This window comes from Heterocephalus glaber, unplaced genomic scaffold (genome assembly GCF_053883595.1).
Source record: "Heterocephalus glaber isolate CG9 unplaced genomic scaffold, H.glaber_assembly_v1.0 deba00001429, whole genome shotgun sequence".
NCBI lineage: Eukaryota > Metazoa > Chordata > Mammalia > Rodentia > Bathyergidae > Heterocephalus > Heterocephalus glaber.
In genome coordinates, this window is record NW_028258294.1 from 34731561 (window position 1) to 34757336 (window position 25776).

At 57.1% G+C, this 25776-nt stretch overlaps 1 protein-coding gene across 10 annotated transcripts in view; it reads right to left on the reverse strand.

The window, feature by feature from the left end:
- Positions 1 to 19188, reverse strand: part of Bcl9l (BCL9 like) — a 29863-nt gene extending 10675 nt beyond the window's left edge. The window contains exons 1-5 of one of the 10 annotated variants that reach the window (XM_004856732.4): positions 18538 to 19188; positions 12192 to 12249; positions 2880 to 2981; positions 1204 to 1589; positions 470 to 589 (exon numbers count right to left, since the gene is read on the reverse strand). In XM_004856732.4, the coding sequence (XP_004856789.2) occupies positions 470 to 589; positions 1204 to 1589; positions 2880 to 2905 (532 nt within the window). In that variant the 5' untranslated portion in view covers positions 2906 to 2981; positions 12192 to 12249; positions 18538 to 19188. Of the gene's footprint in view, positions 1 to 469; positions 590 to 1203; positions 1590 to 2879; positions 2982 to 12191; positions 12250 to 13146; positions 15665 to 15687; positions 17315 to 18537 lie in introns of those variants that run through there. The other 9 variants (XM_004856733.4, XM_087212488.1, XM_087212489.1 and 6 more) reach the window with 9 other exon arrangements.
- Between the last annotated feature and the right edge of the window lie 6588 nt (positions 19189 to 25776).

Genomic DNA, 25776 nt, shown 5'->3' on the forward strand with positions numbered 1-25776 from the left:
AGGGCACTTGCTGGGAGTCAATCAGAGGTTAGGAAGAGCACCAGAGACACGGCCAAGTGTCAGCTCACACCCAGGCTGAGCACAGCTTCACACAGGGGAGCCAACTTTTCAGCTCAGGGAGGCTGTACCTTCACTGCCCTCCCTATGATGACCAGTAGGTGGCAGCATAAGGCCAGGAATTCATGGTAGAGGTGTAAGCGAGGTGGCCAGGAAAGTAGCCACCTGAGAAACCCACCCCAGCTAAGTTCCTAGGAAGTGGCACTGAGCATCTAGAAAGCAGGGACTGGGCTGTCACGGTACAGGGAGGGACAGTGTGAGAGGTGAAACAGTAGGAACCTAGGCTCCTAACACTCGCCATTTATTGCCCAGTCTCAGTCCTCTGAAGCCCTAGGTGAGGGAAGCTTCCTCAGGTCACCACACCCCAAGGGCAGCATAGGCCAACAGCATTCTGGCATCAATGGGTACTCACTGTGACTGGCCCCAATGGGCTTGTCATCCTCCTCGCTGTCGGGTCCAGAGCACCATTCGTCCCCACTATATGGCTGCTTCCGCTCCAGCACACACCGCCGCTTACTCCGGGGTGCCACTTCTGCCCAGGCAGGATGCAGGCAAGGGTAAGAGAGTGAGTACCCAGAGGCCCTGAACTCTCGAACCCTGGGTCTCTTCTCCAAAATGCCTCACCCCAGAGGGCACTGCCCAAGCCATGGTGGACACTTTGCCAGTCTTTGGCCCCCACCACACCACCATTTGTTTCTGATTTTTCTCTGCAGCCCTGGCTGCCTGTATCCCCTCCCCCCCCCAACACCAAGCACAGCATAATCCCCAACCACAACTGGTTCTAATTAGGGCTTGGGGGGAGGGGGAACCGCTGTGTCTCTTCAGGCCCCATGCCTGTTCCCAAAAGGCTCCCACCAGGGGGATACCAGGAGCTCCAGGAGGTGTGTGGGTCTTCTCCTCACCCCAGGGCACCTCCCTTTCCTGCTCTGGGACTGTGGTGGGAGGGCAGAGGGGCAGTGAGTCCAGAAGCCCATCTCTCTGTGTGGCCTTCATGGGTGGCAGGAGGCTGAGAGAGAGGTGCCCCAGCATAAATGCTGAAGAGGATCATGGGAGATTAGGCAAGGAGGTCAGAGATGATCCCCTAGCTAGTTTGCATCTTGGACTGTGGAAGATGTTATGCCTGTCAGGGATAAGAAAAGGGGGTACCTTTGGCCTCTGAATCCAGGGATGGGGTCCCAGCCTCCCGCTGCTCTCCAGAGTCCACAGACACGCTCCGCTCCCGCTTCACTTTGCCCTTGAGAGAGCTGAAGGGGGGCACCCCTGCCTGCGGGTTCTTCAGACTTGAGTTGCTAGGTGAGATCTGGTTGGCCTTGGCCCCATGGCTACCCGCCCCCACGCCCTTGGAGCCCAGGTTGCAGGTGGGTCCTTGGTTCACATTCTGATGCTGGGATTGGGCCCCGCCATTCCCTGTCTTGCCATGATTGGTCAATTTATTTTCTGGGTGCATTGGCTTGGCTGGGGCAGGGGGGCAGTGGCCGCGGGGGGACAGCGGCGGGCTCCCTGGAGCTTCTCTCCTCCTGGGGTGGGGTAACCTGAGAGAAGGTGGGAGAAATGTGAAAAGTTAATACTAGGGGCTGGGTATGCTGGGACTTTACCCCATCCTGTCTCACCTGGGGGGAGGGGGCTGAGCGGCATCTCAAAACCACCTGCTATTCCCCACCACCCTCCATGAACCTGCAGACAAGACTGGATGCCTCCTGACACCTTGGGGAGTAGGGATAGGGCAACCTCCTCCGTACTTCCAACTCAGTTCAAACAGAAATCAGGGCCTTGAGTTGGCAGAATCCTCCCACCTCTGGCCCCCAATTTCCATCAAACTGCAAGATTCCCCGGCAATCCCTCTCCTCTAGCACCTGTCCGGTACTTAAGCACCCTCTCTTCTAGGGTTTGCTTCCTTCACACTTCTTTCAAGGTCCCAAACCTCAATTCTCATTTGTCCCCACACCAGTAAGACGGGCCACAGGACCGTGAGTCACTGCTCATGGCCCAGCCCCATTCCCCAGGGAACTTGGGGAAACGCACAGCCGAGAAAGACACCCACTGGTCCCCACAGCTCCCTAGAGCCAGAGGGGCAGGGTAGAGGAGGGTGGGGCGGCAGGCCGGAGGCAGGCAGGAGCAGGAGGGGGAGGGGAGCGGCGTGTCAGACAGACTGAAGCGCAGCTCGAAGCCAAGGATTCCTGCAGCCTAGGCTGCGGGCCCTTTAAGCTCCAGCCCGCTTCCCCCACAGCCTCCCCCTCCCCGGAGACCTATTAATAGCCGCTGGAAAGATCACATCACGGGAGAGGATATTTATCCCCCCTCATTCCACACCAGCTCAGATTTATTTCAGCTCTGCTGTCCTGCTGCTGCCGCCTGGCCATGTTTGCCGGCTTCTCCTGGGGAGGAGGAGGGAGGCAGGCACCCACATACACACACACACACACCAGCTCCCACCCTCAGCTAGAGCGAGGCCAGAGGGCACCATCGGACCCCACAGTAGGGTGGGTGGGGGTCTGCTCAACCGTTTTAAGAGGGAAGCGCTGGAAGGGAAAAGAGACAGCAGCCTTCGCTGCCTCCTGTGTCCAGCACTAAGGCTGGCTGCGGCTCCTGCCTGGGCCAGACAGTCCCACCGTACCCCCTTTAGCCAGATAGAGTGGGAGCCAGGTGCCTGGGGAGGGGGCTCGGTATCCAGGCCAGCACCACTTGGTCCCATCCACCGCTGGGCCCTTCCCCTTCCCCGCTCTCTCCGCGCGCGCGCGCGCACACACACACACACACACACACACACACACACACACACGCACGCACGCACGCACGTCCCGCCCTCCACGACACCCACACACCTTGTCTTGTTAGCCAGGATCCTCATGGCTCCCACACACAGTGGGGCTACGGCCCCTGTGCGTGCCCCGGGCCCAGCCAGGTACTCGGTACTGGAGCACGGACTGCAGCAACAAGCCCCAAAGAGAAAACTTGTGACTGGGGGAGGGGGTGGGAGAAGGGAAGGCCCAACAGCCCTGAGACTAGGGAACTGGATAGGGTAGGATGGGACTGGAAAGGGAAGACTAGGAGATGGGGTCTGGATCCCCGTGGCCGGTCTAATCCCCATGCCTCCCGCACCTTGCCCTCGGGGAGCTTGCAGTCTGCAGCAAGCCCCTCCCCGCCCCCCAGGGGCTGCAGACGCAGAGGTCACTAATAGGCTGGGCCGCTAAGGTGCCGCACGGGGCGGCCGCGAGGTCCGCTCGGGCCCCGGGGCGACTCCAGCTCCCGACACGCCCCCTACCCCCGGCCTCGGGAATCCCTGTCGGCCCCGCCTCTCGCGGAGCCCAGCCCCGGGGCTCTCCAGCCGCGGGGGGGGGGGGGGGGCTGGCTCGCCCTGGCCCGCCCCGCCCCCAGCTCTAGGCCTAGCCCGTGCCCATCCCAGCAGGCCCGGGCGGGCAGAGAGAGGCCTGGCGGGGCCCCGGGGCTGCAGCTGGGCTCTTCTGGAGACCAGTAACGCTGGCTCAGATTCCTCCTCGACCGCAAGAATGCAGGAGCCTCCCACCCCTCAACCTCCGCCCTGCACCCCACCCCGCCCCCCTCGGCAGAGCCCAAGCAAGAGGCAGCGCGAGCGAGCGAGCAGCGACAGAGCCAAGCAAGGCGGCGAGGGAGGAACGAGGCCGGCAGGACTACAGCGTGGCTCCTGGGCCCGAGTGCGGGACAGACACGCCAGGCAGAGGCTCGACGGCCCCCGGGCGTTGCGGGGTCGGGGTGCAGAGACCCACAAGTACTCGCACTGACTCACACACACTCACAGCTCATACGTGGACAGGGAGACAAAAGACACGCAGGGCGCCCAGGAAACTAGAGACAGCCCGCGGAGGGGTGCGGAGGCCGGGGCGGCGCCGGCCCCGGCGTGGAGCAGAAGGGAAGACTGAGTCCTGGCCACAAGGGAGCCATAGAAAGTTGATGAGCCTGACAGTCACAAAGAAACCACACTGGGCCGTAGGTGCGCCGACAGACAGACTTACACAGAGACGCCTCGACCAACCACCCTCTGCTCACCACCCCCCAGTAACCGATCCCGGTAAAAGGTGGAGGGGAGGAGTACTGGGTCCAGGAGCTGCCTCAGGTGACAGGTCCGTCCAGACACACCTGGAGGCTACACTGGGACCTCGGGGTGAAGGAGCCCCACCTGCCACCCTGTGGGAGTCTAACCCTAACTTAACCCAAGAGCACATAGGCCTTTCCTACTGCCGCTCAGACCTGGGAGAGGAAGGCTGCTCAAGGAAGGTTCCAAAGTCCAGGGCCTGGCTTGCTGACCCCACCTCCTGCTTCACAACCAGGAAAGAGCAAGGAAGAAGGTAGGAGCTGCCAGGGACACCAGGCTTAGAGTGGGTCTATGGCTGTCACTTTCAACCCCTGGCTGATTCTCAAAAGTACCCCACAGCCAGGTGTGGTGGCACATACCTGTAATCCCAGCACTCTGGGAGGCTGAGGCAGGAGGCAGGAGGATTGCTCCAGTTCAAGGCCGGCCTGAGCTACATAGTGAGTTCAGGACCAGCCCGAACTACAAAGTGAGACCTTGTCTCAACCCCCTTCCCCAAAAAAGTACCCCACTTCACTGTGAGGAAACGGAGGTCTAGAGAAAGGAAGTAATGTACCCTTGGGTCACTTGACAGCATGTGGTAATGCCAGCACGCCCACTTCAGGCACTGCAGTATCACCTGCGAGCCATGACTGCTCACTTGAGCCTACACTAGATAGGTGGGCTTCTCATATTCCAGCTGATGCAAGGAGAGGGGGTGCAGGGGAAAGGCCACTGTCTTCTGTTTACAACCTCAAAGGCTGAGGACCTTAACAGGCAAGGTGGCTCATATCCTGTAATCCCAGCACTCAGGAGGCTAAGGCATTTGTGCAAATCCACAAATAAGAAAAGAGGGGGTGCTGAGGATGTGCTCAGTACAATTGCACTAGGTTCAATCCCCGGTACAGGAAAAAAAAAGGACCTATAATAATTTGGAGAGAGGGTATTAGAAAATTAGTCCCGTTAGTGGCCCCAGTGAGGCCAAGGCTTCTCAGAAGAATTGGAGTCTTCTCCCCTCCAGGACTCCACCCCTGCTCCCGCCCAGCCGCAGGGCGCAGGGCAAGCTGAGTCAAGCACGGATGAGTCAGGACTTTCCCATCTCACACCTCCCCCTCTGCCCCTCAGGAATCCCCTGCTCCCAAAGACCCCTCCCCCTCTACTCAGTCACAGAAGGCACCAGGACGGTCTGGCGGTCTGGCCACCAGGGGAAGGAGGGCTGATTCATGGCAGGGAAGTTTTTAAAGTGATGAAGGGGCCTTCCTGGCACCAGGCCAGAAGCCCCTGTGCTGGAAGGACAGGCCTGGGACTTGGAACATGGTGCTCTTAGGAGGTGGGGTGGGGAGAACTGACTGTGATCACAAACAGGGAGCAGGTGCAAGTCACCTGAGTGAAAGGCCAGGACCAGACCCAAGAGAATGTGCCCTGAGGCAAGATGGCTGAGGCAGAGCCTGAGATCACTTGCCCCCTGCTGTGCAACACCTGAGCAGGGAGCCCAAACTCAGCCGCAGCCTACAGGTTAAGGTGAGCTTGAGCCATCCTGGAGGAAAGAGACAGGAAGGCTCCTGTGCCAGAGCCTCCAGCATGATGCACCAGCTCTGGTCACCCCTGCTGCCACCGGTAGGGCAGACATTCCCACACCTGTTTCCAAGTTGGGAGCCCCTGGTTGGTCGACCAACTGGCCCATATGTCTCATTGCACTGGTCAAAACCACCCCAAGGCTGGGAATATAGCTCATTGATAGAGAACTTGGACTTGAGTGAGACCCTGGGATCCATTCCCACCACTGAAAAAAATAAACCAAAGAGGCAGTAAGAAAAATGCTTTGGAAGTCAAGAGCAGCAATACATTCCCATAATCCCAGCACTCTAGAAGGCTAAACCAGGAGAATCACAAGTTCAAGCCCAACCTGGGGAACTTAGTGAGATCCTATCTCAAAGGGGGGGGGGGGGGGGCTAGGGATGTAGCTCAGTGGAAAAACCTGAGTTCAACCTCTAATACTGCAAAAGTGCTTTGGAGGGTCCATGTCCCCACATGCAGTGAGCAGGCACCTGGCACCTCTAGGAGAGGAAAAAGTGCAGCTAGGACCCCTACTGGGGAAGACAGAGATAAGATCCTTGGCCTCTGGCTCAGAGAGAGTTCCCAAGAAAACAAGGTCCCAAGTCCTCTTTCTCTTGGCTGTCAGGACCCTGGTCCTTAGATGCTCTCCTCTACCACTCAGGTCACTTCCTCTTCCTGAGGTGATGACTCAGACAGTCAGTGAGGTCAAGGATTCATAGCCCAGCAGGAAATCTGCTCAAGGACAAAGGTGTTGCTTTGGGACCCTCGATGATGTGGGGACTTCCGGGCTCAGAGGGCCTTCCCCTGCCTGGGTTCCAAGCAGCTAGCAGTTCTCTCCACCTCCCCCACCCATTGCCAAAGGAGACCATGCAAATCATCCATTTTTGCTGGGGAGGTTTTGCCTGGGAGTTTCCAGTCCCAGCCCACCTGTAGCCCCAGGGTAAGGTCACTCAAAGCCAACCTTACAGGACAAAGAAATTTCTGGTCCTAGACCCTTGTACTATAGGATCTCTGAGGGGCTGGTTGGGGGAGGTCTGTCCATTATGGCCCACTGTCCTTCCTGGAGCCCAAGGGCACAAGTGGCATTGCCTGGACAGACCTGAGGCCACCTCACTCCTCTTGGTTCCTTCAGTCATTACCAGTGTGGCCAGCCCTTGGGAAATAACCATGCTCTGGCAGTAGGGTGCCCCCAAAGACTGCTACCCAATCCCTGGCTGCTCCCTCCCCCATTGGGGAGGGCTTAGGAGGGGGTGGGGGGCACAAGGAAACAAGACAGGGCAGGAAGCCCAGGCAGGCGTCGGGCACTCTGGGCCAGGCACAAACAGCCAACACAGGAAACCACAGCCCACCCCCGCCCACCCCACCCACCCAAGGCTCTGGGAGAAAGGAGTGCCAAAAGCTTGGTACCCCAACAGAAGCCAGGGCCAGGGGTTAGCCCAGGGGAAGGGAGGGAGGAGCTTGAAACTCTGAGCTCTCTCTCTCAGTCCCAGACACTACCTGAGGAGGGGGAGAGGAAGCCTGGCTGGCAGGGATGGCGCTGCCTCTTTAAATCCACCGAAATCCTGAGCTAGGCCCAACCCAGCTCTGGTTTCACAGGAAGGAAAGGAGCTCCGGAGCCAGTAGGGCAGGCGGTGGTGGCTGGAATTAGCCCCACCGGCCCAAATATATCTGGTCTCTGCCTGCCACCCCACTGGCACTTCCTGCCCCCTGGCACCTGCACCAGAGTGGGGGTGGGAGAGGGTCTAGGTGCTACTTATACTCTGTGGGAGACCCCTATCTTAGGAGGTAGCCTGTTCCTGCATGCATGTGGGTAGGAGGTTACTTCCCAAGCCTGGATTCCCAGAGCAGGAAGAAATGAGAAGGGCAGCGCTCCTGGTGGGCCATCACCTGGCCTTGGTCCTCCAAGGGGTTAATCTGGCCCCAGTTTAGGGGGGCAGGGGTGGCCAAGGAACCTCCTCCAAACTGCCTGGCTGCTGGGAACAATGGGGCCATTGTGGAAGGAGTGGAGTGCGGGCAGGCTGCTGGCACAGCCTGTGCACCACGGGGCGGGACCTCACCCAGTGCCTGCCTGCCTGCCTGCCTGCCTGCGCACTCTGCTCTCTCTCCCAGGTATGGCCAGAACAGACCCATCCTTCTAAACCCCCTCGCCTTGTCTGCCTGGCCCAAACTCTTGGCACCAGCAGCAACTGGGGGCCATGGCGCTCTGCCCACATTGACATCCAGACTGCCATGGCCCTCCAGGAAGCAGGGGCAAGTAGGCCAGGACAGGGTGGGGGTGATGAGACAGGATGTGTGCCTGTGATCCTCCTGCAGGAGAGACAGGAAGGCCAAATGGGGTTTCTGGTGTCAGTCTTGGCACCCTCAGACAAGGAGGGCTTAGGGGATTTTGAGGGCAGTGTCAGGCAGGGTCCCCTGCCTCCAGGCCTTTTTCACACCCATCCAGTGGAGGGGCTCCCTAAAGAGCACTACTGCCCAGGGAAGCCTCCTAGAGACTGGGTTTGGGACCTGGCAGACACTGCATTGTAGTGGAATAAGAACTGGCTTTCAGCCAGGCGGACAGGGTGCCTATCACACTGCTCCTTCTGAGCTATGGAACCCTGTCCACCCTTTGTCCCTCTCAGCCTCAGTTTCCACATCTGCAAAATGAAGATGATTAGCTGGGCATGATGGTGCACGCCTGTAATCCCTGCACTTGGGAGGCTGAGGCAAGAGGATAACTGCAAGTTGAAGGCCAGCCTGGTCTACATAGTGAGTTCAAGGCCAGCCTGAACTCTGTCTAAAAAAAAAAAAAGAAAGGATAATTTTACAGAGTCAGATAACTGTAGTGAAACTAACAATGCTTAAGATGTACTAGCTCTCAGAACCCCACCTCTGGCCTTGACGTCCCCTTTTTTTAATCCCTTGCCATGGCATCCAAATACGTGGGCATGTGGTGAAGGTGCATTTGGTGAATGTAGGCATCATCCAGCTATTTGCCCCCTCAGTACCCAGGTCATATTTGTATTAGCAAATACAAAGACATGGCTGTCCTCTGCCCTCCTTGAGGCCAGCTCTGGCTGTTAGCTCACCCTGGGCATCCCTGGGCTCCCTGACACATTCACACCCAGAGTATTAACACAGAGAGGCTGTCCACCTCTTAGCTTCAGGTCTATGTCTCAAGATCCCAGGAGACAAGGGAAGGGGATTCCCCTTCCACATGGCCTGTATCCCTTCCGTCAGACACCCATCTGCCACCCAACCTTCAGCAGTCACTTTGCAGAACTGGACTAGGAGGAGGCTTGTGCCTACCTCTTGCCATGGACCTCTTTAAAGAGTGGCGAGTCTGGGGCTGGGGATTTAGCTCAGTGGTTCCAGCACCTGCCTCGAAAGCACAAGGTCCCGAGTTCGATACCAGGTACCAAAAAAAAAAGAAAAAGAGTGGCAGGTCTGGAAGAGAAAGAAGGGCAACTGACAAGCGGTTTTGGAAAGTAGGAAGTTTAGGGAGAAGACTTGTTCTCTTTTCGAATAGAGAGGACTGTACCTCTTGGGGTGGCCCCACAAGCCCCCAAAGGGTTAACAAGGCCCTAAAAATAACCTGTTCCCAGCAGGACCCGCTGATCAGAACCCTCCAGCCATCTGTTCCCATTTTCTCCTGTTCATACTAGAACATCTGAAACCAGCCCCAGAGCCCCAGCCCAATCCCAAAAATAGCCCCAGCCTGCCTAAGGAACCAGCCCCAGTGGCTGGGCATGGGAGGTATGGTCAGCCCAGCCGTGAGGTATGCCCAGGCAAACCCAGGCAGATGGTGAACCCTCACTCCCCAGGCCCATGGAAGAGTGTCCTCTCTGTCCCTGAAAGGTGGGGAGCAGAGCCAGGGGCTCTGATCCATCACTCCCTGTACCAGGTGGGAGAGGTCATCTGCTCATTAGGCTCAGGCCTCAGACCCAGGAGCCCTGGTATCCAGGCACTTCTACTACATCTTAATCCCCAGAAGATCCCAACCACCTGTCTGCCTGGCTCCCTCACTGTGGGCACACCCCATCCCTGCAGTCCACTCTGGAACTCTTCAGCCCTCCTACTATCCCACTCCCTCCCAGTGGCACTTGCAGTCTCCCCGCCCCGGGCACACAGGGCTGAGGCAGGACTCTGCAGCACTGCCCAACTCACCATGCAGCCCCAGGGAGGGTCTCAGGGGTGCCCTTGGACACCACAGATACTGACATGACTGCGCTTCATCCACTCTGGGGGTGCTCCCTCCCTGCCCAAAGTGCCAGGCATGCCCACCTGGGCTTCTCCATCTATCATAGGCCCGAGCACCGCCCCTCCACACTCAGGGAAATGCCGAGGCAGGGAATCCAAGGGACCCTGAGACCTGAGGCAGGCCTAACAGCTGCCATCCACAGTACAGCTCTGCACGGCCACTTTTCTTCTCAAGGAAGGTCCCTGAGCCCTAGACCAGGAAGGAGAAGAGGCCACTGAACAGCACAGAAATTGGGGGTAGGGGGGTGGGAGGAGTGCTAAAGCTGAAGGAGCAAACTCGGGATGGTGGTGGGATCCGTGGGGAGATAGGGAGGGAAATGTATCCTCAGCTCCCAGGTCCTTCTCCAGGCCCATGGCTATCTGGAAAACTTGCAATCAAGGTGTCAGCTGGCACCAGCAGTGGGGAAACTGAGGCAGCAAAAGCTGGGTCTGGAAAGGTATTAGAATCTAGGAGTCCAAAGTGCTAAAAAGGCTATCTCTTTTCCATGCCCACACTGCTACCAATCGTTGCCCTGCTAAAGCCCCTGGGGGGGCTGGCAGTTCCTGGGAAGAGCTCTGACTAGTAACAGTGAGAAAGGCCTCTAATACTTACTGAGCATTTACTCAAACCCTTCATGGGCATTTTCCTTTTTTTTTTTTTTTTTTTTTTGCACTGGGGATCGAACTCGGGTCCTTGCACTTGCAGGGCAGGTGGCGGAACCACTGAGCTAATGAGCTAAATCCCCGGCCCAGCATTTTCTGATTTAATCTTCAGACCATCTCTACTAAAAAGCACTTTTATTTATGTATTTATTTTGAGCCAGGGTCTCTCTCTGTGTTACCCAGGCTGGCCTTGAACCCCTGAACTCAAACAATCCTCCTGCTTCAGCCTCCAGAGTAGTTGGGACTACAGTTATCTGCCACCATGACCAGCCCTGGGAAGTGCTTTTATTGTTCCCACTTTACAGTTAAGAAAAGGAACAGGGGAGTTAAGTAACTTGCCCAAGACGCACAGCCTATAATTAGAAGCACCAGGATTTGAACCCAGACATTCCAGCCAGCAGTTGGGTTCTTAACTCTTGCACAATGCAGATGCACCATGGCCACAGCCCTGCTATGGTGAAAGAATGTCAAATGTCAGCCTCATGCCCTCATTGCCCATATCTGCCCTCAGTGCCTGATGGGTACCATGTCCCACACTGGAGGCCACAGTTCCCGCCTGGAAGAGATCAAAGAGACAGCACCGCTCCCAACCCCCTCTACACAGGTGCTGTTCCTGGCCAGAGCTCCAGAGAGCAAAGTTCCTGGGCCTCCCCCACTCCATCCACCACGGAGGGCCCAGTCCATCACCTCCTCACCCATCCAGGTCCCTAACAGTCAACAAGGTCACCAGGCAAGTTTCCAGGATAACAGCACAGAACCCCTGCTGAGAGATGCCCTAGGCTAGAGAGGAGTCAGCTGCCCTCTTTCCCCTAGGTGGGGGTCAAAGGTCAAGTGGGACTTGCCAGGAAAGGGTGGAGTCCAATCCCTGCTCCCCACCCACCTGGCTCAACCACACCAGCCCACTGCTCCCCACTTTTTTCATTGCAGAGTTGTAAGTAGGTCCACTTCCTCCCTGCCCCTCAGGGGGCAGTGGCCTCCAGCTGGGAGGGTGGGGACATTAGATGAAGGAACTAAAAGCCCCTCCCTCAGGGACAACCCAGGAGAAGCACCTCCTCCCTGTCCCTGGCTTCTTCCAGTTTTCTCTAGTCAGACAGGAGCCCAAAGGAGTGTTTGTTGTGAATTCAGGGAGTTGTTGCTAAGTAAGGAAGAAGGGGAGGGAGGGAGGCTGTATGTTTGTGTGTCTGTGTGAGTGTGTGTGTGAGCTATGTCTATGGGGCCCGGGCAGCAAGAACCACACTACTGTGGCTGGTAGCCACTCTGGCTTTGACAAAGCTAGTAGAGGCCAAAGCCATTAATGGGCCAACCAAGAAATCTACCTTGCTCTCCAGGGTGAGCGACTGAGCTCCATCTCCCCAGTTCCCACCCAGGCAGAGACCCCATTTAGAAAACGGCATTAACCCTTCCCATTGCAGCCCCGCCCCACTCCCTCCCTGGGTCCTAAGTTGAAGGCTGTTAGTACCCTAGGAGCTAAAGGAGGCCTCCCTCCTCTAGGGGGAGAGAATGCAAGAAAAAGTGGGGGCAGAAAGCCAGGAGGAGGGACCAAAAGACAAAAGCCAGGCAGGAGGCTAAGCCAGGATGATGCCACCACGGCCACTTCAGACAGAGATCAGGAAGGCTGAGGAGGACACACACAAGCACATGGACCTCTCACCTCTGGAATAGTGTGTGCTGGGCTCAGGCTCAAGGGTGTGGTCTGGGATGGGGGCTCCCTGTGGAGAGAGGGTCACAGCTAGAAACCCCAGACCATAATATATGCCCCTCTCCTCCCAGAACGCCCCCCCAATAAACATGTACACACTCACACAGCCTGCAGCTCCAGGAAGTGTCTGAGCTGCTCGGCCCCCCCACCCCCCTTCTGTGGACTGGCTGGGAGCCAGGCCTGACCCAGCTGCCCCACAACGCCACTCCCCCTCCTGGAAGAGGAAAGGAGAAGGCACTGGAAGACCTCAGAGTTCCCTGAGAGCTTGGCCTCACAGGGAGAGAGGAGGGGCAACTCCCACGACCTGGCCTGAGGACCTGAGCGGGGGTGTGTGTGTGTGTGTGTGTGTGTGTGTGTGTGTGTGTGTGTGTGTGTGTGTGTGTGTGTGTGTGTGTGTGTGTGTGTAAGTGCACGGGAGGCTGAGGACCCCCAACTCCCCCACCCCCCGCTTCCAGCAACATTTACCCCCAGGTTATACTATCAGGGAAAAGTGCAGCTGTGAGTCCCATGTCCCTGTGTGGTCTCTTGGCTACAGCCCTGTCCCAGGAAACAAAGTCCTGGGGACCTGGTCCGGGTGGGAGGGCCCAGGGTGAGGGAGTCCACTTCAGCATTTCAGTAGAAGGGGCTGCGTGAAGCTCCCACAGCAGGCAGGAGGGAGGCTGGTGGCTGGGCTCAGTTTGTACTGGGGGTCAAAGGGGAGTTCTTTTCCGAAGAATTCTGGGAGAGGCGCCAACAAGAGCAAGCTGCTAACCACCCCTCCCTCTCTCTCACTGCACTGGGTGGGGGGGTGTCCCTGCCAACCAGACTTAACCCTCGATAGTCCTAAACCCAGGACAGGATTTGGGGAGGGGTCCTCTGGCTGAGCCCCACTTCCAAAGCTAGGGGGTGGGTGATATAGGGCACCCACCTGAACGAAACCTGAACCTGGCTCCACACAGCCCCATCTGGCACCACCCTGCCCTACCGCCACCTGGTTGACTTTTCAGGGCTCATCTCCTGAAGGTGTCTGCAGTGACGTGTGTGTACGTGTCTCAGAGACCTCGATTGAGAAACAAGCTGAAAACTCCTTGCCAAGGCCCTCCCCCAGCTGGGTCACTGAGCGCTGTACCAACCTGTGCCTCTACCCCTCCCTTCTTCCCACTGTGCCTGGTGAGACCAGAGGCCACTGGGGGGGGGGGTGTAAAAGGGACAGCCTATCCTCATGTCCACCTCCTGCTGCCATCTGCAGCTCTTGACTTATACCACAGGCCCTGACTCAGCCCTCTTCTTTCTCTCAGACTTGCCACATGTCCTCCTAGAAGAAAGCATTCAATTATAGCCTGAGATCCCAGGAAGGGAAACTGAGTCAATGCACAGTATCAGGGATTCCAGTGCCTGAATCCCAAACCATCACTATCCTCATTTTGACCAAAAGAAGCAAAAAATAAAATGCTTGGAACCTCTCCTCCCACAGAATACTGTCTAACTGCAGTGGGTAAGGAACAAGATTAAACATCAGGAAGGACTTCCCTGGATCAAGGCTACAATGGCAGCTGGCCCCACCCCAAATGCCTGAACTCCAGGCTCTTGGTCTTCTCCTCAGGCTGAAAATATAAGTGTCTTGTTCTGTTTTTTGCCCCTAGCCAGAGAAGTCAACTTTTCTGAACCTTCAATTTGTCACCAAGCACCCACATGTGATGTGATTGGCTGTTCCTTGTCCTCAATGAAGCAAGTGACCCCAGGGATGGAGGAGGAGTCACTTTCTTTTCCCCCAGCCCATTCCTTTAGGGCACTGAACCTCCCTTAGCAGCCACCATTGTATCCTCAGGACAAGAAGGTGGGCTGGTGGTGCAGGACCCCTCACGGTGCTGAGGACCCATGAGGAGCAAAGGGGAGGACCCAGCCCTCAGCGACAGTTTATCTCAAAGTCTCCCACTCTGCCACTCTCTCTCCAAGGACCACAGAGCTGCCAGAAGCCTTGGCCCCACTCCAGGAAACCTCCCTATCAAAGAGCAGAGGACTCCACGTCCCAGGGCCACAGGAGACCTGTGACTACACACCCCAGATATGTTCCCAGGGAGCAGGAGGCGGGGAAAGACAAAGCGCACGCGTGTACGCGCACATACGCACATGCACACAGCAGAGACACACCCCCAGCACACTCCTCAGAGATAATGCACACACATGTGGCCAAGGGACAACACAAATTCAAGGTACTTCTAAAAATAACTCCTAGCTCCAAACAGTGACCCCTTAAGACCCCTAGAGACTTGCACATTGAGAGACAGCCCAGGAGAGCCCAGGAAATGTTCACATCAGCCAGTCACACAAAGCTGCCGCCAGAAGGTACACCCACTTGGGGATACACACCCACTACACACATGTACTACCTGGCCATGTGCTAGCACACAAACTCAAATATACCACCTCCAAGTATACAGTGTGAAGTCAGATTAGAGGACAATGTCCCTCTCCTAGTGGGGAGGGAATCTGGAGGGGGCTGGAGAAGTTCTCAGGGATTTCAAAACAATCCAAGTTTCGAAATGCTGGAAATGCTGGATTCAGGGCCATACCCAGTTAAAGGGGGGTGGCGGGGGGAGACAGGCCAGCCCAGAGCAACCACCACATGGGAGGAGGAGAGGGACTGTACAGAGGGAGTCCCAGCCTGTGGGGAAGGGGGCCCTGAAAGAAGTGCCAAGCTTAGGAGAGGCAGCCAGCCCAGGGCCAAGTACGCAGGGCTGCTGAAAGGAGGCAAAGAAGGAGAAGTTTTGGCTTTTGCCACTGACAGGAAAAATGAGGAGGTAGGAGGAGCCCTCCACTCCTCCTCAGCTCTCAGAGTAAAGGGGAACCTACCTGTGCCCCCTCCCTACTCAAAGGCAGTGGTGAGCCCTTTCTCCCCTCCAGAGTACTACCTTGGCTCTGCTTCCTTGCCAACTAGCAGACCCCCAAGCTAAGGGATCAGAGAGGTAGGGGGCAGCAAAGACCGGCAGAGTCTGTGGTCTTCCCAGGCACCCCACATTCAGTACACAGTGAACAAACATCTCCCAGGGAACTCAGGGCTTGTTTTTCCTCCAGAAGGAGGGGGACCCTGAGGCAATACACACAACATACCCCCACACCCAGGAAGTCACCCCTCCCATGGCAGCTGGAATGCCCTTACTCCCCTCCTCCACCCACCAAGGATGACCAAGAGCACCCAGGGAGGGGTGGAAGGGGAGGTCAGCCCAGGCTGGAGGTTGGACTCTGGAGGCCTGGCCCTGGCACCCAGCAGAGGAGATGCCAGGCTGCCTTCAGGGCTGCCCATCCAAGTGACATGCAGCAGCACAGAGCTCCAGGGATGCAGCCTTCTTCACCTAGTCCCTCAGCTCCTGGCCCTGGTCACCCCAGCCCTCCAGCCCCAGCTCTAGACAGGACTTGGGGAACTTAGCACTGCAGGGAAGAAATCTTCACCCCCACCAGGAGCCCCTACCTGGTCTTTCAGGCCAATCTGAGCCTTCTTCCCCAGATCTCTGGGAGCAAAGCCCTCCACCCCATGTGGCTATGGGTGGGCAGCTGTTGGGGCTGGGAGGCAGGGGCACAAATGCCAAACTAGAGCAGCCAGGTGCTCAACAGGTTGAGCCAGTCCCTGGAACAGCGGCCCCACCCCAGGGAAAGCAGACCTGGCAGAGGCTCCCTGCCCAAGGCACCCAACCTGTACCCACTTTGCTCCCACGGCTGCCCACTTTCCCACAGTGCCATGCCCCCTCTGTCTCCTCCCCCCAGGTCAACACCTGGGCAGTGCCCAGGGCTCTGTTACAAGGAAGCAAAGGATGCCATTTCCCTGTTACCCTTGGGTGCCCAGGCTCTTGAGGTACCTCACTATCTGCCACCAAAGGGCCCCAGGAAGAACAATGGTGACATCAGGGCAGCAGGAACTCCAAAGTGCTCCCACCTCCTTGCAGGCCTCTTTTGATCCTGGGAAAACTGGACACAGACACCCTGGCTCCCTTGAGCTTCCCTAAGGCTCTGGGACAGAACTTCAGCCTGCAGTGCTGGCGCCAGAGGCAGTATGGAGGCGCCCCCAGCTCCTCCTCTTAAGACTCCCTGGAGGAAAGGCTTCAGGTCTGGGTGACGGTTGTTTCCCTCCAGTCTTGCCAGAGCTGCTGCCACTCACAACTCTACTGCTTGCCTCTCACCAAGCTCCTGGACTCCCTGGAGCTCCACCCCAGCCATGGGTCCCCACATGGACAGGCAGCCTCCCTTTGCATGGCATCTCCTTTAATCTAAAGCAGGTGCCAGGCATTCCAGCCCTTGCTGAGTTGACACTGCCACCCGCTAGGCCTCTGCCCAGAGGACTACTACCCTGCCTGGTTAAAGAAGTTCAGGGCCGGGGATTTAGCTCAGTGGTTCAGGAACCTGCCTCGGAAGCGCAAGGTTCCGAGTTCGATCCCCGGTACCAAAAAAAACCAAGAAGTTCAGCCCCCAGCCTCTGCTCCTGCATAAGCCAGGAGTCTGAAGTGGAATCATAGGTCCCCAGTGCATTTTCAACAGGTAAGATCAATAGGTTCCAAATTACCAATGATGGGCCTATCCCAGATTTCTGTGGCCCGCCAATTGTTCTCTAGAACCCTAAAATAATCTGACCCTTCCCTGGACTCTCCACTCTAGTATAAACTCATTCTGAACCTCCCTGTGGGCCTCCAGAACCCATCTCTAGCCCAGAGATCCTGCTACCCCTGGGGTACAAGAGTCACTCTGGATGCAAGATTACATTCTACCTCTCATCCCTCCTAACATGAACTCCTACCTCACCTCAGTGAAGAGCAACACAATTGGCAGAGAAACCCCTAGAGGGAGATACACAGGACACTGGCCTTCCAGGCCTGGTCCTCTGAAGCCAAGGAGGCAGATCATGGGGGGGGGAGTGCCTTCCTTTCTGGTACCAGATCCTGGCCTCCCTCCCTGCCCCTCAGCTTCCATTCTCCCCTTGTCCTAAGGCTTCTGTCAGCAGGGCCCCATAGCTGACACCAGGAAGACAGAGCCTGAGCATGCTCATCCCCTGGGGCCATGAAATCATGGTCCTGACCCAGAGAAGGCAGCCAAGCCTGTGCTGGGAGCAATAGAAGAACCCCTGCCCTGAGGAAGTAGCTGCTCCCTGGAGAGGATGAGGAGAGGGGTTGAATGGAAGACCCCTCCAGAGGTCTCCTTCAGAAAAGCTGCTCAGAGGTACCTTGGGTATAGATAGTACAGGCAGCCTTCCCGGGTAAGGTAGTACCCGAAGCTGGGAGGAAGGAAAGGCGGGCAAAAGATCAAGGGACAGTGGAGCTCCTTTCCCAGGGCTCAGACAGGGGCCCAGCTCACCTCTCAGAACAACACTTTTCCTCCTGTAGCAGAGCCCCCCACCTCCAGGGGACAAAGACACACCCCCCAAGCAGCAGACAGACAGACAGACAGAAGGAGGAGGGAGGCAGGGGGTGTCAGAAAAACCCGGAAGGAAGGAAGCTGGACAGACAGACTGAAGCTGATCCCAACTTCACTGCTCAAGAAACAAACACCCTCCAGACTCCCAGGCTTTTAGGGACATTCTCCTTCTCAGGCCCAAAAGGAAGAAGGAGAGAACAGACTTCCATCTCTCCTGAAAACAAATTCCAGTAGCCTGGGGTAGCATATAGCCCGGGCAGACAAGAGGCCTCACTGCACTTCTCTGCCTCACATACTTCCCACAAGGGTTCCTTTGGACCAAGACAGGAGCCACCTCCCCTCTTGCAGGGACACCTCCAAGGAACTGTGTGGCTGACCCCCCTCCCAAGCCGGCCAAGCCCACAACACCAGAAGCCTTGGCAGGAGAGGCTCCTCCACTCACACTCCTACTGCTCAAAAGCAGTGCCTGCGGGCAGAGAGTGACCCCAGCTCTCCCCAGTCCCTATCCACCTCCTTCTGGAGGTCCCATCAGCCGAGGAAGAAGTGCTGGGGTACTGGCACCCACTGTTCGGGTGAGCCTGGGAAGGAGACTACAGCTCCCAGAAGCCCCCAGGGCAGGGTTCGCTGCTCCAGCTGGCCCAAGGCCGGCCTTGTTCTCTGCGCTAGGGTGGCAGGGTCCCCTGGCTGCCCCTAAGCCCTTCTGCCTGTGCTCTGGGGCTGCCAACCAGACTGGGGGCCTATATGTAGCCTCCACTGACCCTGCGGGCATCCCTCGCCCCCTAAACAGCCCGGGGGTTCGAGCCAGAGGGCAAGAGACAATCAGACTGTGTTTCCCCTCCCCAGTTCAAACTGGATCTCCCTTCTCGTGCTCCTGCTGGCCTGACATGACTTTCGCCCTCACCCCCAGCCCACCCCTCACCTCGCGCGGGTCGGGGGTCCTCACGCCAGGCCGGAGCTGGACGCCATGACCAGGTCAGGGTCGGCGGGTGGATTGAGGTCCTCCTGCTCGTCAGCTGGAGGTGCGGAGAGGGCGGGCAGGTGGTGATCTTTTGATCCTGGACGCCTTGATCTCAACACCAGCCCGGCCCGGGAGAGGGTATCCGGGGGTCGCTGGGCGCCTGGGTTCCTGCCTCCCCACTGTGGAGCATGGTCGTGGGCACCGGGCCGCGGCGGGAGAGCGCGCGCAACCCGGGGGCCGGGGCTCGGGGCTGGGGGTCTCGGCCCCGGACCGCACGGCTCCGGCTCCCGCTCCTCCTCCCTTCCTTCCTTCCTTCGCCTCCTCCTTTCACTTTCCCCGAAGCCCGCGGGGACGGCGGGCGCGGGGCGGGAGGGAGCTGTCGGGTGCTTATTGTCGCTCGGACGCCGAGGGTCCGGGTCGCAGCCCCCGCGCGGCGCAGCGCCGGGGGACCCAGGCGTGCGGGCGTCCGGCCGGCTGGCTCCGGGCGGCTGCGGTGGTGCAGCGGCCCCGAGTCTGGGGCATGTCCGGCCACTGGCTCCGCCGCGCGCCGCCGCCTCCCCGGGGTCCCCTGCGCTGCCGGAGCCTCGCGCGCCCCTCCACTCGGCTCCTCTCCCCAGCCTGAATAAGCATCGGGGCTCTCTGGCTGCCTCCTTCTGCCTTCATACCAGAGCCCGGAGAGGCCCCTGTCAAAATAAGAGCTCCCCCATCTCGCTCGACTCCTAGCCCAACCCGGCTCCCCCAGCCTCCCAGTGGTCTGACTCGGTAAGGCGCCGGCCGGCTGGTGGGAGGCAGGTTGGCCCGGGGGCGGGGAGGGGAGCTTCTATCCTGCTCTTTTCCCCATTCCTGAGGACTGGGGAGGAGACGTGCCAGCCGCATCACAGGCTAGAGAAGTCTGACAAACCTACCCTCCAATCTGCAGGAATTGGAAGGAGTGGGAGTTACACACACACACACACACACACACACACACACACACACACACACACACACACAGCACTGGGACCCCTCTTCATTGTAACCACCCGCATCCATTATGCACTTATGCCCTGAGCATCTCTTTATTCATCTTTCTCTCCTCTTAGACCATGAGGTCCTTCAGGACACAGACAGAATTTTTTCATCTCAATCCTGAGCAGCTCCAGCAGATGCTTAGAAAATATTTCTGGAAGTGAAACCTTTTCTTCTCAAAAGAACCCTCTCTTAACCTCAAAAAAGTTACACACACACACACACACACACACACACACACACACACGCTCCCCACCTCTTTGGGCAGTAGTAGGTGCACGGAAAAAGAAATTGTAAAAAAGAATTATAATTTTAAAAAAGCATCTCGTGTGTTATTTCAGTATTTCCCACAAATCTGCAAGAAAGCTATTATGGTCCCATTACACAGGTGAGGAAACTGAGGCTTGCATTACCTAAGCCATACTCAGGTTACCTGGCTAAAGTGCTAAGCCCAGGATACAATTTGGTCTCCCATGCCAGGGCACAGTCCTTCTATGTCGCTGCTCCAACAAGTGACAAGCATTGACTACTTCGGAAAGGAGGACTCCTTTCTGTTTCCTGTACCCCCATCTCACTGGTAGAACTGCAGACACTTCCCACCCTAGTGACCTCCCTCTTCCAACCATTTATCACTTCTGTACCAACCACCTCCGCACTTGCTTACACATTTTATCTTGTTTCTCCTGTGTGTGCACCTAATGGACCCCAAAAGTTTCCTGAGGGCCCAGACCGTGCTTCTGTCCTCTGGGTTCCCCACAAGATTGATTCAACAGCTGGTTGCATTCATAGAAGGACTTCAGTCAGTGCTGGCTTGATGGGCCGATGGTGCCAGAGACTGGGCACTGGGTAAGGTCTGGTGAGGCCCAAGTGGGGGGAGGGACAACATAAAGGTAACATCACAGAAAGAAAACACTGTAACCTTTGTGTGGGCCTGACACACCAGGTTTACAAAGCACTTCATGTACAGTGTCTCTTGAGCATGCTTTAATCCAATCAACAAACTTCCCCAAGTACAGTACCTGCTAAGTGCTGGGCCAAGGCCTCTGTGAGGTTAGGGGGTTGAATCATCAGTTCCTTGAAACAGGTCTTATCTTCAGTTAAAGGGAAGGAACTGAAGCCCAGAGGCTGAACTCGTGTTGTGAAATGCTAGTGCTAGGACCCAGGAAAACAGCGTTTGACTTCTCTCTCCCGAGTCCAAGGTATCGAACAGGCCCCTAGGCAGAAGGCTAGCTCTCAAAGAGGGTGTTTGTTAGAAGGGTCCACTCCATCTGTGCGGCTCGGACACGTAGATATCAAGCCGCACGATCCCTTTGGAACAAGCCCCATTCATAGTAGGTCCAGGAAGCAACGTTTGTAAGGGCGAGTGGTGGCTGGGTGGCAAGGGATCGCAAATGTGTTCCACAGGGAAGTTTAGGAGTGTTCGGTGTGTCCTGTTGAGCGCTCCCCTGGGCGGGGCTGTGACTCACTCCCCTAGCGTAGGTTCCAGGTCGGGACGACGAGCTGGAGCTCTGGGCAGCCACGAGTTCTGGGTGGGACCCTGGAGCGAGAGCGGAGGAAAGGAGAAAGGCGAGCGGCCCTTTGCGGGAATGGAGCGGCTCCCTCTACTGGCAAACTCGGAGAAGCTCCGTGTGTTTCCGGGTATCTGTGTGTCACTGTGTCACAGGGTTGTCACAGGTGTGTCAGCGGGCTCAGGGTCGGCGTTTGTCGGTGGAAGTGCCGGCGTGGGTATGGGTGTGTGAAGACGGCTGTTTGTGTCTCACAGTGGGTGTGCCAGAGCCACGCGGGGCTTTTTCTGAAAACACAGTAGGTGCACACAACCGCATCTTGTCTTGAGATTTACCTCGGGGCTGGGGGGTGCGGGCGGCCCTAGGGCTGCTTATTACCCGAGACTTCAGCATCCTCCTGTTTATGGGGTGACTAGAACAGATCTTCTGGCTGGTGCTCTTCACCAGCTCGCGCCCTAGCCAGAGAAGTTCTGAGCGGTTCTGGCCCTGAGTCCCTTCTATCCCGTAAGGCAGCTGGGACCTAGGAACGGGTTAACCTGGAGCCCCACAGTGACTTCAATCATTGGTTCAGGGAATTGTCAGTCAGCGTTCTGGGGGCGGGGCTTGCCAGGCCCCAGTCGGTTGCCCAGCGCCCCTCACTTGCCCCTCGACCCCCCACATCATTTCACTGCTGCGCCCACACCCCCATCCTGGTGGAGACTCCTGCCCGGGCCCTGGAGGAGGAGCGGATCTGGGCATCTAGGCTTCCCCTCTCACTCCAGCTGTCTGGCTTCCTGATAGATGGTGATTATTATATAATAGACTTGCTGGACAGAACCGTGCCAACCCTGGGAACAGTTTGCCCCCTCCTCGAAGCCTGCCCTAGGGCCTGGCACCTGCCGCACAGAGCCTGCTGCCGGCTCTGCTGGCGCCCCCACCACCTCCTCTGGGAAGAGAACCCAGAGCCACCTTCCCTGGGGGCCCGAGGCAGCGTCCAGGGACTGGGCGGGCGCCGGGCCGGGAGTCGCGCTGGCGCCCCGCAGGTCTCCGGGTCGGCCTGCGGTGTGTGGCTCTACCAGTGCTGGTCTAAGATTGTGGGATGGTCCTGGCCCCCCTCCAACCTGAACTTGGAACCCTGGAGCCAACAGAGGTGGGGCTAGGGGGTGCAGAGGCCAGGGTCGGAAAGGGAAAGGAGTTTGGAAAAGGTGCAGGGGCTGGAAACCAGAGGCTGGGAGAGGGGGCCGACCGGGGCAGGGGGGAGGGACTCTTATCCTGACAGGGCTCCCGCCTTCCCCGACTAGAGGGTTTGGAAAAACTGAGCAGGCAGCCAAGGCTTGGCTGGAAATCCTGCAGCCCACCCTCCTGGGGACACAAAGCTGGAGGGCGGGGGCAAGGCGGAGGAAGAGAGCACGACCCCCGGGAGGGCAGGGCCTCTTTTGGGGCTGGGGGCCCAGGGGCCAGGTCCCTGGGGAGGAGGTTCCTGGCGCTGTCTCCCTGCAGTCTGCTTCCCCCTTCGCCGCCCGCTCCCCAGCGTCTCCCCTCCTCCTCTCGCCCGGCTCCGGTCTTGCAGATTGCGGGCAGACTTAACTCCTTCCGTGCCAGCCCGGTGGACTCCGAGGTGGTGACGCCTCGAGGAGAGGAGGGAGGGAAGGAGGGACTTCAGACCCCACTCACACCCACAGTTTAACACCTTGAGGCCCGGAACGCAGTCCCGGAACTTTGACTGGTCAGAGCCCTGAAAGGCTGCGGGGCCCTGCGGGAGCGACCCACAAAGCCCGCACCTGGCAGCGGCGGAATCCAGTCTGCTCTCCTGCCCAAGGTCACTGTCCTCCTCCCCGCTCCCACACTCTGTGCCTCTCCTGCACTCTGCTACCCTCCCACCACCTTCTAGACTGGGCGGAGGCCCTGACGGATGCGGGAAGCCAGGAGGCTGGGCTCTCCCTGAGCGCCTCCTCAGCGTGCAGCCTCTGAGGCCCCAGCGCAGGTGACCGCAGCCTTTGCCTTTCTTGCATCCAGAGGGGCTGCCACCCAATCTCAGAGAAATGCTATCCAGATCCCGCTAGGACCAGGACCTGAGTCCCTGGAAACCCCGACTTAACCTCTACCCTAGCCCCTCCGGTGGGAGACACCCCCGCCCCTGGCAGATTTGCCCCTCAGTTCCGCTGTGAATGACTGCCCAGGAAGGCACTTTAGACTCGCCAGGAAGGGGTTAACAGAGCCACGGGCTCTAGGTGGGAGTCAGGTGAGGCACCGCCCATCTTGGCCTCAGGTGCGAGTGGGTGGGGAAGGAGGGACACTGACCTTAAGGGCTGCTTTTTTTTTTTGCCCCCTGGTGGTCAGATATGGCTTAGCAACTGCAGGCTGTATGCTCACATAGAGGTTCGCGGAAGAAGGACGTTGGAGACCGCAGAGTGCTCCTCCCGGGGAACAACACCTTCCGAGGGGGAGAATTCCTCTAGAGGCAAAGTGGGAGCCCCACGATCCCTGCCACGTCATCCCCACTCAGCAGGGTGCCTCAGCCGTTTCCAGATCCTCTGCTTATGGGTCTTAAGTGCCCAGGCACCTGGAGGAGTCTGGAAAAAAGCAGAAGATTCAGGGCCTGTCCTCCCCGGGTCTCCACCTAACAGAAAGGGTCCATAGGGGTAGCTGGATCTCCCCCTGCCCTTTGTGCTCCAGGCCTTCTCAGGCTCCCATTCCAGCTGGACCCGCAGCAAATACATTCTTCTAATGAGGTTCAAAGCTCTGGCCGGCTACCTTGTCCCTTCACCTTCCCACCCCTCTAGTCAAGCTGTTTCTCCCCATCAGAATAAATTGCTTGAAAGTCTAGGAAATCATAGTCACTTCCTCTTATTCCCAACATAACTGAAACCCCTCTTGCCATCTACTCACAAGCCCTCCCTGGTCAGCAAAGAAGATAAGCTAGAAGAGCCCCTCCACCTCCCATTGCCTTACTTCCTTCCCCTCCTCCTCTCCACTCCTTTCTAAGATTTCCCTTTGCACAGGCCGTTCACTGACAGGAGACTCTGTTCCTTACACACTCTACCTAACTCACCACTTGCCTTGACTTCCGGGACACTTCTCTGACTAATTTCACCTACTTGTTCATTCCACAAATATTTATTGTGGACCTATTATGTGCCATACACTGGACTAACCACTAGGTATATATTGAGGACATGATAATTATGATCCTCTTTACAGAGCTGACAGCCTAGTTGGGAACAGACACGTAAATAGGACTTTGATTCAGTGTGATGAGGGCTTGGGGAACACTTAGGAGAGATCTGACTCTGGAATTGGAGTCTGCAACAGGGACCAGCATCTGAACTGAGGCTTCTGCCATCTTGGGAGTAGTTCTCTCCAGATATATGAGTGCAAAGCTCATACCAGATACCTTGAGAAGATACATCTCCCTGGAAGTCTAAAGATAGAACAGGATCCCAGCGAGAGAGCACAAGCAGATGTTGTAAGACATCTTTAAGGCTGAGTTCCTGTACAACCCTTCTAATGAGTTCTCCAAGACACAAAGAAAAGAAGACTGGTCTGAGAGTCCAGAATGTGTGGCTCCTGCTCTGTGGGCCTCAATTTCTTCAAGTGTTAGAAGGGAGAATTGGATACATTTAGCTCCAAGATCTTCTTTATCCAGAAGATAGAAAGAATGGGCTCGTTGAGAGAAAAATATTCCCTGAGCTCTGATCTGCATGAGGAGTACAGAGTTCTTAAACCCAGAAGAGGGGCTGGGATAGAGCTCAGTGGTAGACCACATTCTTAGCATGTGCAAGGTCCTGGCTTTGATTCCCACTGCCATTAAATGGACAAAAACCAAGGAGAAGCTGTCAGAGGCAGGGCCCCATAAAAAGTCACAGCCAGTCAGTCACCTACCAGGTTGGTCCAAGATAGTTGAGTCCTGGGGGCATCTAATTCTTGCCATTTAATTGCTTTGTTTTTGTTTGTTTTGTTTTCTGAAACAGGCTCTCACTATGTAGCTCAAGCTGGCCTTGAACTTGTGATCCTCTTGCCTCAGCTTCCCATAGGCTGGGATTATTGAAGAGTACTACCACACCTGGCTTCTTTCCATTTAATTCTTGTACTAAAAGCATGAGCCTATCTGAAATCATGCTGAGCAGGGAGCACTGGGAGACAGCACTCACAGAATGGATTTAGTTACCCCACCAATATGCTCTTACACGTAGCACTATGGGACTGTTATTTTTAAGAGATGGAAGATTAACATGGTGGTGAAAGGCCTTGCTTAAAATCACGTGGCTGGGGAGTGATAGCTGGAAGAAGGACCCAAGCCTTCTAATCCCCCATCCACTCTTACCACGATACCGCTGCAGCGCTTGTTTCCAACTTTCCATTGGACTTCTTCCTGTTTCTGGCTCATTTCCCCATGAGGCCGAAAGATGGAGAAAGGCGGGCTTGGCCTCCTTGTCTGGACATCCCCCAGAGCCAGAGGGTGGCTGGGAACTCCCAGGCTCCTGGGCCGCCCTTTCTCTCTGCACACCCCTATTTATATCCATGTCGCTCTCTGGATCACCCTGAAAAGGCATCCCTGTGTTGTGGATGAAGCCTTGGGCCAGGCAGAGTCAAAGTCCCAGCCTGGCCTAAAAGCTGCTAGTGATTTTGAGCAAACTGATTCACCTCCCTAGGCCTCCCATTCTTCATCTGTCAAGACCCCAAACCTATTCTAACTCCTAGGGCATTT